The 15399-nt window shown below is 36.8% G+C and overlaps 1 protein-coding gene across 1 annotated transcript in view; it reads left to right on the top strand.

Moving 5' to 3' along the window:
* The window catches only part of Lim1 (LIM homeobox 1), a 57318-nt gene extending 47742 nt beyond the window's left edge, over nucleotides 1-9576 (top strand). The window contains exons 6-7 of the mRNA XM_017167174.3: nucleotides 6904-7165; nucleotides 7348-9576. Coding sequence (XP_017022663.1) covers nucleotides 6904-7165; nucleotides 7348-7748 — 663 coding nt within the window. The 3' untranslated portion in view covers nucleotides 7749-9576. The remainder of the gene's footprint in view (nucleotides 1-6903; nucleotides 7166-7347) is intronic.
* Nucleotides 9577-15399: the final 5823 nt, after the last annotated feature.

The following is a 15399-nucleotide window of genomic DNA, read 5'->3' as shown; positions in this document are numbered from 1 at the left end:
CATGACATGGCAAATGCTGGTCTAGGAGGGGGAAAATTATAATTTCAACAACTCATCAAGTTGCTATTAATTTCGATTGAGGCGCCGGGGCAGCCGAAATCGAAATCGAAACCCTTGGAAACTGCTGGGTCATGCAAGGAGCTCTCCTCTCTCAGTAACACCTACTAAACTATGGGAAAAAGAGAAGGTAAAGGTAAAGGAAGGGGAGGAGTACACCTGAGATACAGATCTGGAAAAAAATAAGAAGTTAATTATCTGTTAACTCTTACTGGAGGCCAATTCACGCCTGAAAAGAGAGGCTCTTCTTTTGGGTTATGTTTTTTTTTTTTTGAGGCTTCGGTAGTCATCGATATCTTGTTGTTATATTCTCGAAGGGCGTGACAGCAGCCCCTTTCGATAAATGCAAATCATTGGCAAGTGCTTGAGGTCATCATCATCAAAAACATCAACATCAAGAGAAGCGGCGTCGATCGTCAGTCATCATCGAGGAGGTCTTAGTGGAGGGAAAGGCAAGAAAAGGATCCCCTTGTAGCCATTACAAGGTTAAGAAGTCATATATCTTGGTAAATTAGGGGAAAGAGGTATTGGAATAATAAATCAGGGGGAAATAATAATTAGATTTAGGGTTAAAATAAGCTAGAAAAGGTTTTTTGGGTACATATAATATATATTTTTTAAATTTATTTTAATAATAATTTAGTAAATTTATATAAAATATATAACATAAAATATATATAAAATATAAAATACATAATATAAAATATATGCCATAAAATATTATGTTAAATATTTTACATTATTTATTTTTATATATATAACGAAATTTAATTCATTATTACTTTAAATTATTATTAAAATAAATCATAAAATGTGTATAATATATTATAAAATTATCTAAAAAATACTTGTAACTAAAGAAATACCTATTAATCTTGAAAAGTGTCCAACTTTAGTCAGAAATTTAAAAGACAGGCTTTAGCTAACCATTTTTTAGACTCTTATAAATACTAAATAGTACTTTATAATATAACCTTTGTAAGAAAAAGGTTTTATACTATATTTTCAAGTTGCCAAAAAATTTCTTTAGGCCACCATTTAAGCTCTTTGCATTTCCAGCTTCAGAAACTTAAGAATTAAGTCACTAAAAAGACCACAAAAATTCCAGGAAAGATTACTTCTTGACTTGAAACATTTCTCTTCAACTTTGAATACCCTGGTTGATTAGCTTTAAAAATTGTTATTGCCGAATTCGTTTGCTACCATTGTGCGGTGGCGGCGAAAAAAACAAAACAAGAAAACCAACTAAAGTTCGGCCCCATTGTTTTTGGCAATTAAGCGGAGAGTAGCCATTCCACAAAAACAACAACAACAAACAAAACAATAAAAACAACATGAAAAGGCAATCCAAACAAAATAACAAACAAATCTTGCCGCATCATAGCAAACTAATTTAACAAAATAACCAAAAAATCATGAAAAAAAGAGAAAAAAACTAAAGCTAGAAAATGGTAGCCGCAGCCAAAGTGCCGAAACAATGGGCCAACAAGGGGTTAATTTAACCATGAATGAAACCGAATCCCAAAATCGGAATCGGCATAGGGATTGTATATATATACATATATATATGTATCTTTAACCAAAATCTGCAATCCAATCATATATCAATCAAAGGCAGCAAAGAAACGTGACACACATTTAAGAGGGGGGAATGGGAAGGGAGATGACTTCTCCTTAAGCCTCCCCCTCCCCCCTAAACCATTATTATATAGTATTTTATATATGACCCCTTTGAGGCCCGAACCCCGCCTCTCATCGCTCAATTGACGAAATGAGCAGCAAAGAACCGAAACAAAAAAAGAGAGAAAAGAGAAAAAGGGGGAGGGGCAGGTGGGAGGCCAACGCGCTGCCGTTTAACATAATTTGCTATAATTTCCAACACAATGCAGAATGGTAGGGACAGGGGGGGGGGGGGGGGGGGAAGAGGGATAAGAAGGCAGGAGGAGAGCGAAGAAGAGCGGAGAGTGGAGAGCGCACACCTCAGTTTAACCCTCTCAGTCTGGCCACCAGCTCCCTGTTGTGCACTGTGAGAAAAGAAACAGAATTATTTATTGTAATAATATATTTAATAAATAATAAACAAGAAAAATAAATAATTAAATTAATTAATTAATAATAAACAACAAATAATAAATAATCTCAAAGTAAATTTAAAAATGCTTTAAAAAAACAGCTATAATTTTTTCTCTCAGTGCCTGCAGCTCCATTCACTGCAATAATCATTTTGTTATGTGAGGGATTCGACGACTGCCTCCTGGTCCTGCCTCTCTCTCTCGCTCTCCTCTCCCCAACTTCTTTCTCCCTCCCCCTCCCTCCCTATCCAGCGATCTCGGGGTCCGACCCCTTGTGATTGCTACTACCATGGGCCATTATGCTACGTTGTTTGCCCTTTTATGTCAGAGTCTAACCTATAATTTAACTAAATGTTCAAATGTAGCCTGGCCGCGTGTTCAACTTGGCCTGGCCACCTCGCCTCTCACCTGGATATTTAACGGTTGAGTTTGGTCAGGTCGGAAATTTGTTGAAAGCTCTCCTTCAAAATTGGAAACAAATTTTGGTGCGGAAATAAAATATTAGCCGCACATTTTAAACCCAAATTGCCAACAATTTGCCACAAAAGAACAAGGTTCTTCAGGTCCCAACAAGCGAAAAGAAGATGTTACGACCAGAACCGTACATAATGCGATTTTGATACTATATATTTGAGATATATATACATATATATATATTAAAACCGCGTTGAAAACTGCATATATACTACACATTTTTTTGGGTAAATAAAGCGTGTGGAGTTGCAGAACTAAAATTAAAATACACACAAAACCATACCCTAGCCTGCGGCTTCAAAAGAAATATACTACTACTGAAAAATATGCTAACAAAATCAATGGCAAAGGAAAATATTTTTCCCACATTTATTGCCAAAACGAGGAAAAAAAAATAACACGAGCTAACAAAAGTTTTTGTTAACATTTTTTTCTGTGGATAAACGAAAACGGGAATTTTGATTGCGGATTCTCGCTAAATAGAGTTTTGCAGCTGCACAAAAAGTTTAGGGTAAACTAAAAAAACCTAAAGGGTGGTTTAAAAAATATTAAGACATAGGTTAATTAGTTAAATTTTAGAGGTAAGGAATTTTAATTATATAAAAATGGTTTTATGAGGGGTTTCTTGATTTTTAAAAATTCTGATAAATGTTACAAGGAATTATTTTGGGTTCTCTTACAAGTTTTATCAGTAATCTGAGGTATTTCTTATACATTTAAGCTGTTTCTTTCAAAAAAAATATTTTTTATTAATAAAAATATATAAATTAAGGTAACAAATTTTAAATTTGAAATTAAATTATATTAAAATTGTTATAAAATATTAAGAAAACCAGCTGATACTTCCAGGTGATCTTCATCATATATTTACGCTGTTTCTTTCATAAAAAAATATTTCTTATTATTATTACTATTGAAATTAATATAAAAATTGCAAGTAAAGCATATTTAATACATTTTAAATGAAATGAAATTACAAATTTTTATGAAATATTTTAAATATAATAAGAATTTGGTAAGTTCTTCGGACTCTTGGCTAACAAAAACACTATAAATATAATATAATTTTATATATATTATTTTTATTTATGAAAAGCTTACAATTGTTTAAAATTAAAAGCCAAAGTAAATAATATCATAAAATACAGTGGACATATTTCTATATACTTCTTACTTTCTAATTTTGGCCTCGATTAGTTAGTTTTTCTCTCAGTGTGCGAAGCAATTGCCATTTTTTGTTTATTTCTACTATATTTTTTTGTTCGCCTTTCTTTACTTTTGCCATGTTGTAGGTGCACTTTTTGTTGCACTCCATTTGCCATTTGCCATTTGTTGCTGTTTTTCTTTGTGGACGTAACAAAACAATGCAAAAATGTGCCGCACAAGGAAAATGGAAATGGGGTGGGGGGGAGGGTGTAGGAAAACCCCAACTAAACTCGGCACAACAAAAAAAGAGAGAGAAAAATAAAATGCAAAACTATTGTAAATGCATATTTTAGTTTACCTTTTGCTACCCACTACTACCAGGTAGTACGTACCCCTTCCCCCCACTATTGTTGTTTCTTTTGTTTGCTGCGGATATGAAAATGAAAAATTATGTGACCGCAGGGCCCACAGAGGCAAATATCGTATCGTATATATGGGATATGGAAAAATATTGCCAACTGCCGTCGCCACACGAGGAGAGTGGATTCTATGCCCCCAGGGGTTGCTGCGTGTAGCAGGGGGGAGGGGGATAGTTCTAGTAGTAGAGCTCCTTTTTGGGGGTTCCCCCCTCTCCGTCCTGTTTATTTATTACACGTTGCTACATACTACGGGTAATTGAAACGCGGATCTGTGTGTGGATTCTAGGGATCCTTTGTTGGTTGGTTGGCTTCCCATTTTTCGCTTTTGTATTTTTCTTTTTTATATTTTCTGGCTGCTGAATTGAGTTTTGCCACGTTTACGACATTATCACAGGCATTACCATATGGCCCTGTGTGGATTTCTGGCATACTCAAGTTGGGGCATAGAAAATAAAGGTTACTTTTGGGTTAAATTTGTGGCATATCTTTGGTCTAAGATGATTTTTTATTTGAAATCTGTTCCATAAGTCTAGGATATAAAGATGAAAATATCAATTTATTGATAACATTGCCATAAATATGCCATAAATTTATTTTTTGTTTAATTTATCGAAACAATTTTCTTCTCAAAAACCTCCTGCGCTTGGACGCTTTAGTAATTAATACAAACTTGCCTGATTCCGTGATAATATTAATATTTAAGCGTTAAATTTTATATTTTTCGATATTTTCAATATGTTTTTAGATGCGATAAATCTGTATTTATGTTTAATCGGAGCAATTTCCATCTAAATAGCTATTCCAAAATACATTTAAATATTTTCCGTTGTTTAAATTGTTCTAAACATGCTAACTTTACGATATTTTCGATATGATATAGAAAGCAATAGATCGATAATCGAATTAATATATCGAATAATATATTTTAGACTATTTCTAAATTTTTGTTTTTAATATCTATATTTAAAGCCTTCACTGACACATTTTTGTATGTTTAAAATTTCGATACATTTAATTATACAACATTTTCGATATAATATATCGATATATCACCCTGTAGTACAGTTTACAATTATTTAGGCACCTTTTCTGCTCAACTTACCTAACAAATCAACGAATTCAAGCAGAATACCACTCACATATCAGATGTAACCGAGCGTGATTAGGATAATTTTGCTACTCACTGATCTGCATGACTTCCCCATTAGATTTCTGCAGATTCTTCTGCCAGAAGAAATGGGAAGAACGAAAGAGGGGATCCCCCCCCCCCCCCCAATGGCTGTCATAAAGTCACACGCTCCACAGACAATTTAAGATGGTGAGATGGCAACGTGAATGGGAATCTCGGATGATTCGGTACGGTGGATATATATATGCTATATGTTTGGGATCCAACTATGCACAGCATGTTACTTCCTTTTGTGTGCATCCTGTGTGCCGACAACCAGAAACAAAATGAAAATGAAAATAAAAATAAAAATAAATACAAGATGAAAATAAGAAAAGAAGCCAAGTCTTCTCTTCATTTCTGCTGTGTTTCTCAGGCCCCGAAAAAAAAAAAAAATACGAGGAGACCGGCTTTTCTAGCGAAATTCGCTGCGCCGCCAAATGTGTCAGTTTATAAATGTGAAGGGCCCCCATGCCAACCAGGCTCATATGCATGTCTAGGCCCCAAGATCCCAGAGGAGAGTTCATAAATTCAAATGAACTGCAGAACGGCGGCGCTCATCATTAAAATTCACGCTTAAATTGGCCAACAACAGCTGCAGCAGAAATCTAAGCCCAATTCATTGGAAACTATTTGCCAAAAAAAAAACTCAAAAATAAAAAAAAACACCCAACCCAAGCTTGAAACTTCCAAAAAACAAGCGGAGCGCGCAAAGACATAAATCAAAAAATTTCATTGAGAAAAATATATAAAATCCAGAAGAAAATCAAAAAAAAAGTTGCAGCAGATCATTAAAAGAGCGCGTCCCAGATATGAATATTAAAAGGGAGCCCAGGCCAGGCCAAAAAAATAATAATAAAAAGGATGGGAACGGCTAAAGGAGAGACAAAGGATCGCATCAGGTCGGCCGGCGGTGAAGAGGTGCCACTAAAACTTTTGAAATATGTTTTTATTTTATAACTTTGCATGCTGGGCACGGTGCTTCTGGAGCACCCGGAACGTAAACCAAAAAAAAATCGACTGAAAAAGCACAAGCACACAAGCGCGAACCGTACCGAACCGAAGAGCCCAAAAACCCACAGTCGTAAAAATGGCATAGCCAGTCTCTGCGTAGACGCGTCTTCTGTCTTGAGTCTTCTGTCTTCGGTTTGGATGGGTTGGGGGAGGGGAAATGGAGCTAATTTTGCGACGGCCGCCCGGTGCGGCGGCGGTAGCATCAATGCAAAAAAGCACCAAGCACCGCAGAGAGCCAGCAGCCGCAGAATCTCTGAAGAATCTGCAAAAGCACCGAAGCCACAGCAATTAGACATGCGCCTCCATAAACCCGGTGGTGCACCAGAAGACACAACCACCAAGATTCTCCTTATCGAAATGTTTGCCAATTTGTTTCAATAACAAAAAAAAGGGATTTAAGAATTGCTTGAACTCTACTTAAAAGCAGTGTTTCTTTTGGGGAAGAATTCAAAATACCTTTAACTTGACGTACAATTTAATTTATTTTAATTAATAGAAAAAATATCTGTTAATAATGTTATATTAATGCTAAATTCTTCTCCTTATTTTCCAGGTGTGGTTCCAAAACAAACGATCGAAGGAGCGACGCATGAAGCAAATCACCAGTATGGGTCGTCCTCCTTTCTTTGGTGGCGCCCGCAAAATGCGTGGCTTCCCCATGAACTTATCACCCGGCGGCCTGGACGATGGACCCGGTTTCCCCTATTTTGCGGCGGATGCCAAGTTTGAGTTCGGTTACGGTGGACCCTTTCACCCGCACGATGGTCCCTACTTTCCCGGACATCCTGGAGGACCCATGCCATTCAATGCGCCAGGTGAGAAACTAAAAGAGAAATAATATAATGAAATAATAGCTTAATAATAGAAGAAATACAAAAAATAACATAAATGATCGAAAATCAAAAAATTATAACACTTTTTATAAAACTGTTATATTCCCAAAACTAATTGATCAATTTTCTTCTTTTTTCCCCCTCGATCTTGGTTTAACCCCTAGGCGGCCCCATGGACCACAGCGGCCCCATTCCGATGGTTAACGAATTCGGACTGACGCCCGAATCGACGTTCCTGGGCCAGGCGGGTGCTCCGCCAATGCAACTGCAGTCCGCCGTCGGCGTTGGCGTTGGTGTTGGAGTTGGACCGCCGCCGCCTCCGCCACCGCCGAGTGCCGAGCATCTTATGGCCGCTGCCGCAGCGGCGCAGCAACAGGCGGCGGCGCAGCAGCAGCAGCAGAATGCGCAACAAGCGGCGAATCAAACGCAACAGCAACAGCAGCAACAACAACAGCAGCAGCAGCAGCAACAACAAAATGGCCCCCGAACCAATTCGCCGGAGTTCATGAGTTCGGCGAATTTCAGCGAACCGCAGAATATGCAAAATGAAGGGCTCGTTTGGTAATATACGAAACAGTTGGCAACGCGGCTGAGAGGGCTGCTGCGAGTGAGCGAGGAGTAGAGAGAGCGGCGGCGGCGGTGAAGGAAGAAAAAACCCGCCCCCACGAAGGCCGCAACCACTATGGCCGTCTCGCTCTGTTTGCCGACTCGGCCAACTGGAGAGCAGCTGAGAGCGAGACAGAGTCACAAGAAGCGCCGGCGAGAGAGGCCCCAAAAGAGAGAGAGAGACCGAAAGAGAGATGGGGGATACTTGGAGTCGTTTGGCTGGCGCTGCTCTCTCAGCCGCTCAGCTGCTGCTGCTGCGTTTTGTTTTTGTTATACTTTATTATTATTATAATAACTGTGCTATTTTTTTTTTTGTATTTCAAATTCGGCGCCAAAATATTTGTAAATTATAAAATACCTAAAGGAAAAACACAAAATAGACAAAGAAAAGCTCTCTAAATGTAAAAAAAAACACTAAAAACGCTAAAAAGCATATGAATGGGCGCTGCACATAGTAAACAATTTTTTTTTAATAAAAAAAAAAAAAACAAATGAAAAAACAACTCTTACACAAAAGTAAAAAAAAAGAAAACACTAAAAGAATTAAACCACTAAACGTCTTGTCTGTAATTTATAAACAAAACAAAAAACTATTTATGTGTATCAGTGTATAAATACTACTAAAAAAAAAGCAAAAAACTTAAAAAAAAAAAACTAAAAATCTGTAGCCACAAAAAAATCTCCATAAAGATTATATATATATATATTTTTTTTTTTTGTACATTAGCACATTTTATTCGTAACTCTAAAATTGTTTTCTATTTTTTGCCTGCATTTTTTTTAACGACACCTTTTTTATATTATTATAAAATATGGATATAAATATATATATTATATAATCGTTGTCTAACAACATAAACGTAACTAGGCATGTACTTGTGTAGTTTCACCTAGATTCTAAGTCTATATAAATACCAGATATATACATAAATATATATATACAAGCAGCTATAAAAAACGGCACACACACGTACACGGAAATATAAAAAACAGAACAGTAAAGAGAAAACTAAGCGGGGAAACCTAAAAAAACCGAAAAAAACACATAGCAAACTAAACTAAACTATTTTTTTTTTTTTTTTTTGTGGTCTTAGCGAGTAAGCGAACGTAATTTATTATAAACAAATGAAGTGAGGAGGAGGCGGAGGCGGAGGAGAAGGAGAACGGGATGCTCGAGGAGAAGAAACTAAATGTAAACCTAGAAAAGGATGACACCTAAACACAATTCGACATATACACTAGCGATATGTATATGTATATGGGCATAACTATATGAATTTCCAATTATAATGATATAGCAAGCGATATGAGAGATAAAGAAACAAAAAATAAAAAAAGAAAACATTAAAAAACAAGGAGAATAAAAGCAAAAAATACAAGAAAATCCCCCAAGCTAACAATTTTGCGTTTTTAATTGATATTATTATTATGGATTATTATTATTATTATTAATTATTGTAAAAAGTATTTAGTGTTAGCATAATGCGTAAGTTTATTAACAACAACTAAATGAAGAAGCCCCAAAAAACAACACACAGACAACTAAATCCCTATATTCATCAAGCGATAAACAAAAACAATATAATAAAATGTGCAAAGAGCATAAACAAAAGTGAATTATAATAATAAATAAAAATAAAGAATGGGCAAGGTATTCGCAAAAGTTAGCAAACGAGAGAAGGCAAGAGTGGTGAGGAGAGGAGAGGCGGGAAAATCAATAATAAATAAAAACAAATTGTTAACAAAAACCTAAAATATATAAAAACAAAAAAATGCAACATGAACCAGACGATGATGAAGAGCAACAAACAAAAATGGAAATGAAAGAAACATTTGATGAGAAAAAAAATATATATAAAATAAAAAAAAAATTATACAAAACTGTGTCTTGCATTTGGGTTAACGTAAAGTCTTGGTTTTTTTGTTTTAGATTTTATGGTAAATTCTTAAAAATCGGATATTGTAAAGTAGTAAGTATTGCAAATAAAAAATATAATTTAAAAAAATATACAAAGGTTTCGTGATGAAACATTAAGAGGCCTAAGAGTAAACTCCAAGCATTTATGCTTGTTCATTGCAGGAAAAGCTCCTCAAATTCCCAAGTATAAATTCCACTGAAAATCGATATATTTATAAAAATGTTTTTTGGTAAACATTGATCCACTGAAAATCGATTTATTTATAAAAATGTTCTTTAAAAAAATCGATCCTCTGAAAATCGATACATTTCTCAAAATGTTCTTGCAAAAAAACGATCTTTTGAAAAATCGATTTCTTTCCATAAATGTTCTTTACAAAAAATCGATCCTCTAAAAATCGATATATATATATTCACCTTTCCTGCCATACTTCCCATCGAAGTTATCGCTTTAACAGCTCGGGTTTTAAGCGTAATCCCGCACGGCCATTAGCCGGGTGAGCTCATCTGTGCGGGCAGCGTCTTTAATCGCTCCTCGGCCAAACACACACACTCGGCCAAGTTAATATGCGTGGCTAATATCGGGACAACACATTATTAATGTCGAGACACGAGGGGTGGCGTGCGGTGCGGTGTTGTGTGTGCTGGGAAGTCAGTGCCTTTTGTTCGACACATGTGCGCGCATTCACACCTACGACCAAAAACAGGACTGCCAACAATGTGAAGGTGATGGGGTGGTGGAGTGGGGCGCCAGGATGGAGTCCTGGACACGGCAACGTAGATAGCATTTAATGCAAAACAATGCCGCACGAGCAGCATGCAACAGCAACATCCAGCGCAGCAGCAGCAACAACAACAACAGCCATGACGAATTTCGAGAGAACCCCCTCCGATGTGGCCATAGCCACAGCCATAGCCATGGCCACATACATCCATATATCCACATCTGCAGGCGTTGCAAAACGGGGCACGCACTCGGACATGGAAATGGACATGGACATAGACATGGGTGAGCACGCATACACGCACAGGCAACGGTCACAGTGGGGACGGAGGGATGGTAAATGGAGGTGGGTTGTGGCATGGGAGATTACATATATATATTTTATATATTTTTTAAATATTTTTTATATATCTATAACTATTTATATATATTTATAGCAAACCTAAGCCAGCTCAACAAGCTTTTATAGCAGCAAAGTTAATATAACAAATAAGATGCGTAACGCAGACGATTAAAAAACTTCTAGGGCTCTCTCCAGGCTTTGTTTTAAGAGCATTATGCATTTAATTTATAATTTAAACTTTTATTTAATTATATTAAATTATATAAAATAATGTTAACTATTAATTTAGGATTTTTGCACCGCCTAGATAATCATTTATACATATTTATAGCAGACCTAAGCTTTTATAGCAGCTTAATTAATATAGCAAATAAGATGCGTAACGCCTTACGGTAAACTAACTTTTATAGCTGCATCCCGGTCCTCTTTTAAGAGCATGATGCATCTTATTTATAATTATAACTTTGATTTATATTAATTATTATTTTGGAATTTGTATTATTTTTTTAAATATTATTATTTATGTTTTTAACTTGTATTATTTATATTAAATCCTATTAAAAAATGATTAAATATTATTTCAGGATTTCTGTAATAATTTCCTGCTGCTCAAACCCCACTGTACCTCGTGTTTATCCTCGTTTATATGCCTCTTGTGCCCACTGTAGCCACTGGGGGCAGCTGAGCGTTGCCTTGTGATGTGTTGCACTTCACACACGGATGCGGACACACACGCACACACAGCTTGTCTAAAACGCATATTAAATGTCCATCAGTAGCCGCCCTGTGTGTGTGTACGAGTGTGCGAGTGTGGCGTTCAATCTGTCCAGGGCCATCAATCCACAAAAGCGTCGAGCCAGGACGAGTTTCTCTGTTTGGTCCTGGTCCTGGTCCTGCCCGAAAGTCCTGACGTGTGACGTTCGTTTATCAGTTGGCAGCCGACCAAATGGGGGGGTTTCAAGGATGTAGTTGCAGGGCTGGAGGTCAAAGGGGTCAGCCGGTGGACACTGGACGGTGAGTGATGGACATGAACAGCCAGAATATGTGCACAGTGGCTGGCATAATAAAGAAATAGTTTTTAAAATTTTAAAAATTATATAAACTAGTTTTCACAAGATATATAAATGATGTTGATCAAAATTATATAAAATATATATATATTTAAAATTAGATTTCCGCTTTTACTCTCAGTCTCAGTGTGAGAGTTTGCTTTTTGCGTTGTTTCCGTTTCCGTTTCCGTTTGTCGCCAAAAATGAATTTGTTAACATTAAATGGCATTTAGAACGTTAAGGTTGAGCTATGTGGGCGTGGCCATTGGGGGGGGGAGGGGATGCCAGCTCATCAGTCCCCTTCCGTCCGCTGGCATCCATTCATCATCACTCACGTTGCCGCTGCTGCTGCTGTCCAGCATCCAGCATTTCGGATTGTACGAACCGTAATTGTAGTTTTGGCCAGCAACTGTAACTGTCGTTGCAGTTGTGATAAATGCTTCTGGGCTTTTGGCTTAGACACGCGCTGGAATCATCATCATCATTGTCAGAGAAAGAAAGAGAGATAGGGGGGATAACCAGGGGGATATATCATTTATAAGACACACACACATATATAGAGACCCATGAAGTCCCAAGCGAAACCGCAAAATTGGCCTCAGCTTTGAACAAGATCTCGAGCTGGAAGAGATCCCACTTAGTGGCAAGTATTGCAGTTAAAGAAAAAAAATCATAATAATACCTAGATCATGTATATATATTATATATCTAATTATATATATGTTTATGTAATCATTATTTAATATAAGCAATCATTAAATAAAGGAATATTTAAGGAAATAATAAATAAATAAATCATCTTAAATATTTCCACTTGCTTAACACTATAATTCCCAACTAGTTCTAGCATTTTCTGAGTGATAACCCAGATGAATGTTGAAGTCGAGTGGTCGAGGTGGTGTGCTAATGTGGTAGTGCTTACTCTCTCCTTAAGAAGCTGCTACTTGTTGTGTTACAGTGTACCCTTACTCTCTTTTATAGTTTAGTACTACGGGTTTATTTGATATTTGAGAGAGATACAGAAAACGAGCAGATATCACCGGAGAGGCTTTGAGATCACAGGGAAAACAAGGAGATTGATCAACCACAGGACGGACCTAGACAAATGTGAGTACACAAAAAATATATACTTATTAGATTAAACATATCTTAAATCTTAATATTAAGTTTAAATTTCAAACTTTTATTGGGCATCAAAAATCACTAATTTAAGCTATGAAAAATAGTTAAACTTGAAGAAAAGGCAAACGGTTTCTTCAATGCTTCTTTAAAGACTCCTTAAAATAATAATTAATATTTTATATTTTTTTTTCTGTGTACAACTCCCATTTGTTATTGTTTATTATTGTTTTGCAACTGTTTGTTGTTGTTTGCCTGATTGCCTCCATGAGCGTCGTCGTCGTCGTCGCCGTCTAATGACTCAATTTTCGATCCAAAACCTGAGACAATTACGAGTTCCACAATTATCCACATGTGAGTGAGTCACTTGGGGGGAGGGGTGGTGGAGGGGAGGGTCCAACACTGGCCACAGAAGGGGTTGTGGGACTACAGAGAAGCTTATACCCTGCGGATGGGTGTGCGTGCCACGCAATGACAGCCAAAGCGACGATGTTTGATTTGAAGCTGTCGAAAAGCAGCTCAGCTAAAGTCGAACAAAAGAGTTTTGAAAATTGAATAAAAAACTAAACAGAAGAGGGGTAAAATCAAAAAGAGTGAAAGGCAACGAAGCGGGGAATACCCTGGGATAAGTGATATACACTTGAGTTTATTTAATAGAGGGAATAAAATAAATTTAAGCTGTTCACTTATGATGTTTATTTTCATTCATTTAAATGGTTTGTTTATATATTTTATAGTGTTTTTTATTTATATTTTAAAATTTATTTTATATTATATATTTGTTTAAATATTTATTAAAGGTATTTTTTTATACCAACTATAAAAAGTTCACCTTGTGACGTCTGTCTGTCGGTCCTTCCAGCTGGCCAAGAGGGGTTTCTCCGTTGCTTCTTCTCCTTGTTTTGGCTGCTCCAGCTCTTGCTCCTGCTCCTGCTCTTGCTCCTGTTCCTGCTTCTTGCTCCTTGCCACTGTGCCTGACACGCAAACCTACTCCAATTTCCAGTTTTTCGTCTGGCAAGTGTCAGAAAAGCGAGCAGGACGGACAAGGATACGCTGACACTTTGCCGCCGGCCGTTCCGTTTCGTTTCGGTTTTTCCGGGCGGCTTTCCATGGGGGTTCTTACCCACTCCCCCCACCCCCCAACACTGTTTTGTCATTAAAACGATGCAACTGCAAAATGCCAAACAACTGGCAATTGTGCAGCTTATTAGTTCAGCTAAGTGGTTAAAGAGGAAGTAGAAATGTAAACTTGTCACTTCCGGTTGAAATTTCTGTATTAATAAATTAATAAATTAATTTTTAATAATTATTAAAGAAATATTTAAAAAATACTTTAGGTTTTAATTTGGTTTTTGATTGATAAAGTTGAAAGCCTGAAAGTATATAGCTTGAATTCGTAAAAAAGAGGGTTTTAAGCCTCTAAAATATTTTAAACAAGCTTTTAGATTTGTGTTATTATTTATATTAAAATATATAACTATTGATATTGATAATATTATTAATAATATATATTTTTTTAAATAATTTCTTGGGTATTCTTAGTGTATTTCTTACTTTGATGAATGGCTGGCATGTCCCTTAGCCATTCCCCCTTTTTTCCCTCACCAACTTCTGCTTCTACAGCCGCGTCCACACATGCAAGGCTACTGTTTTTGAGACTCTTTGGGCTCCCGACTGTCAGGGTTTAGTGGGTTGTACCCACTCCATATCCTTTCTTGGCCAGCGATTGGAAGTCGACTCGCACGCAATGTCATTTCACGCTAAGTTCAGGAAACTTTCGAATAACGAACCCTGATAATACCCTAACCATATACAAAATTTGGAATTAAAGAAAATTTAAGTTTTTGTAAATTTTAACCCCTTATCAAATTTTATAAAATTTAAATTTAATTACGCTTTAATTTCTTCATAAATTAAAAATATATATTTAAAACCTGTGATAAGCTATACTTCCCATAATAAGACATACTCCTTGATACCCTGGAAAACAGAGACAATAACAGGGACTGTAACAGGGACATGTTCATGTCAGTAAAAAATAGAAGAAAAAAAAAAGTAGAGAGGTACCAAAAACAAACCCAGGACATGCCACACGTAACAGCGGAAGCCGACGCATGTGTAGCCAAGGCATCGGAGGGGCTTTCGATGGAGTCTTAGGTGGCATTAAGGGGTCTTTCGGAAGGGGGAGGGGCATCCACCCAGTACCCAGCACCCTGGGAGCCGCATATGTCAGCGCTCGAAAATGTGTTAATATTTGATAAGCTCAATATGTGGTCCGAAATGCGATCGTTTAATGGCGGGGCGGGTGGGGAGGTCAGTGCATGCGGCACGCAAGCCACTCAATTCCCAGTCTTTTTTTTCTTAAACCCCCCTTTGGACAAAACCCGAAATGACACCGAAAACCGTAACGCTGGAAAATGGTTACGAAAAAGTATTAAGGCCTTGTCACTTTGACAC

Source organism: Drosophila kikkawai, chromosome X, assembly GCF_030179895.1.
Source record: "Drosophila kikkawai strain 14028-0561.14 chromosome X, DkikHiC1v2, whole genome shotgun sequence".
Classification (NCBI taxonomy): Eukaryota; Metazoa; Arthropoda; class Insecta; order Diptera; family Drosophilidae; genus Drosophila; species Drosophila kikkawai.
This window is presented reverse-complemented; position numbering and strand designations above follow the sequence as displayed.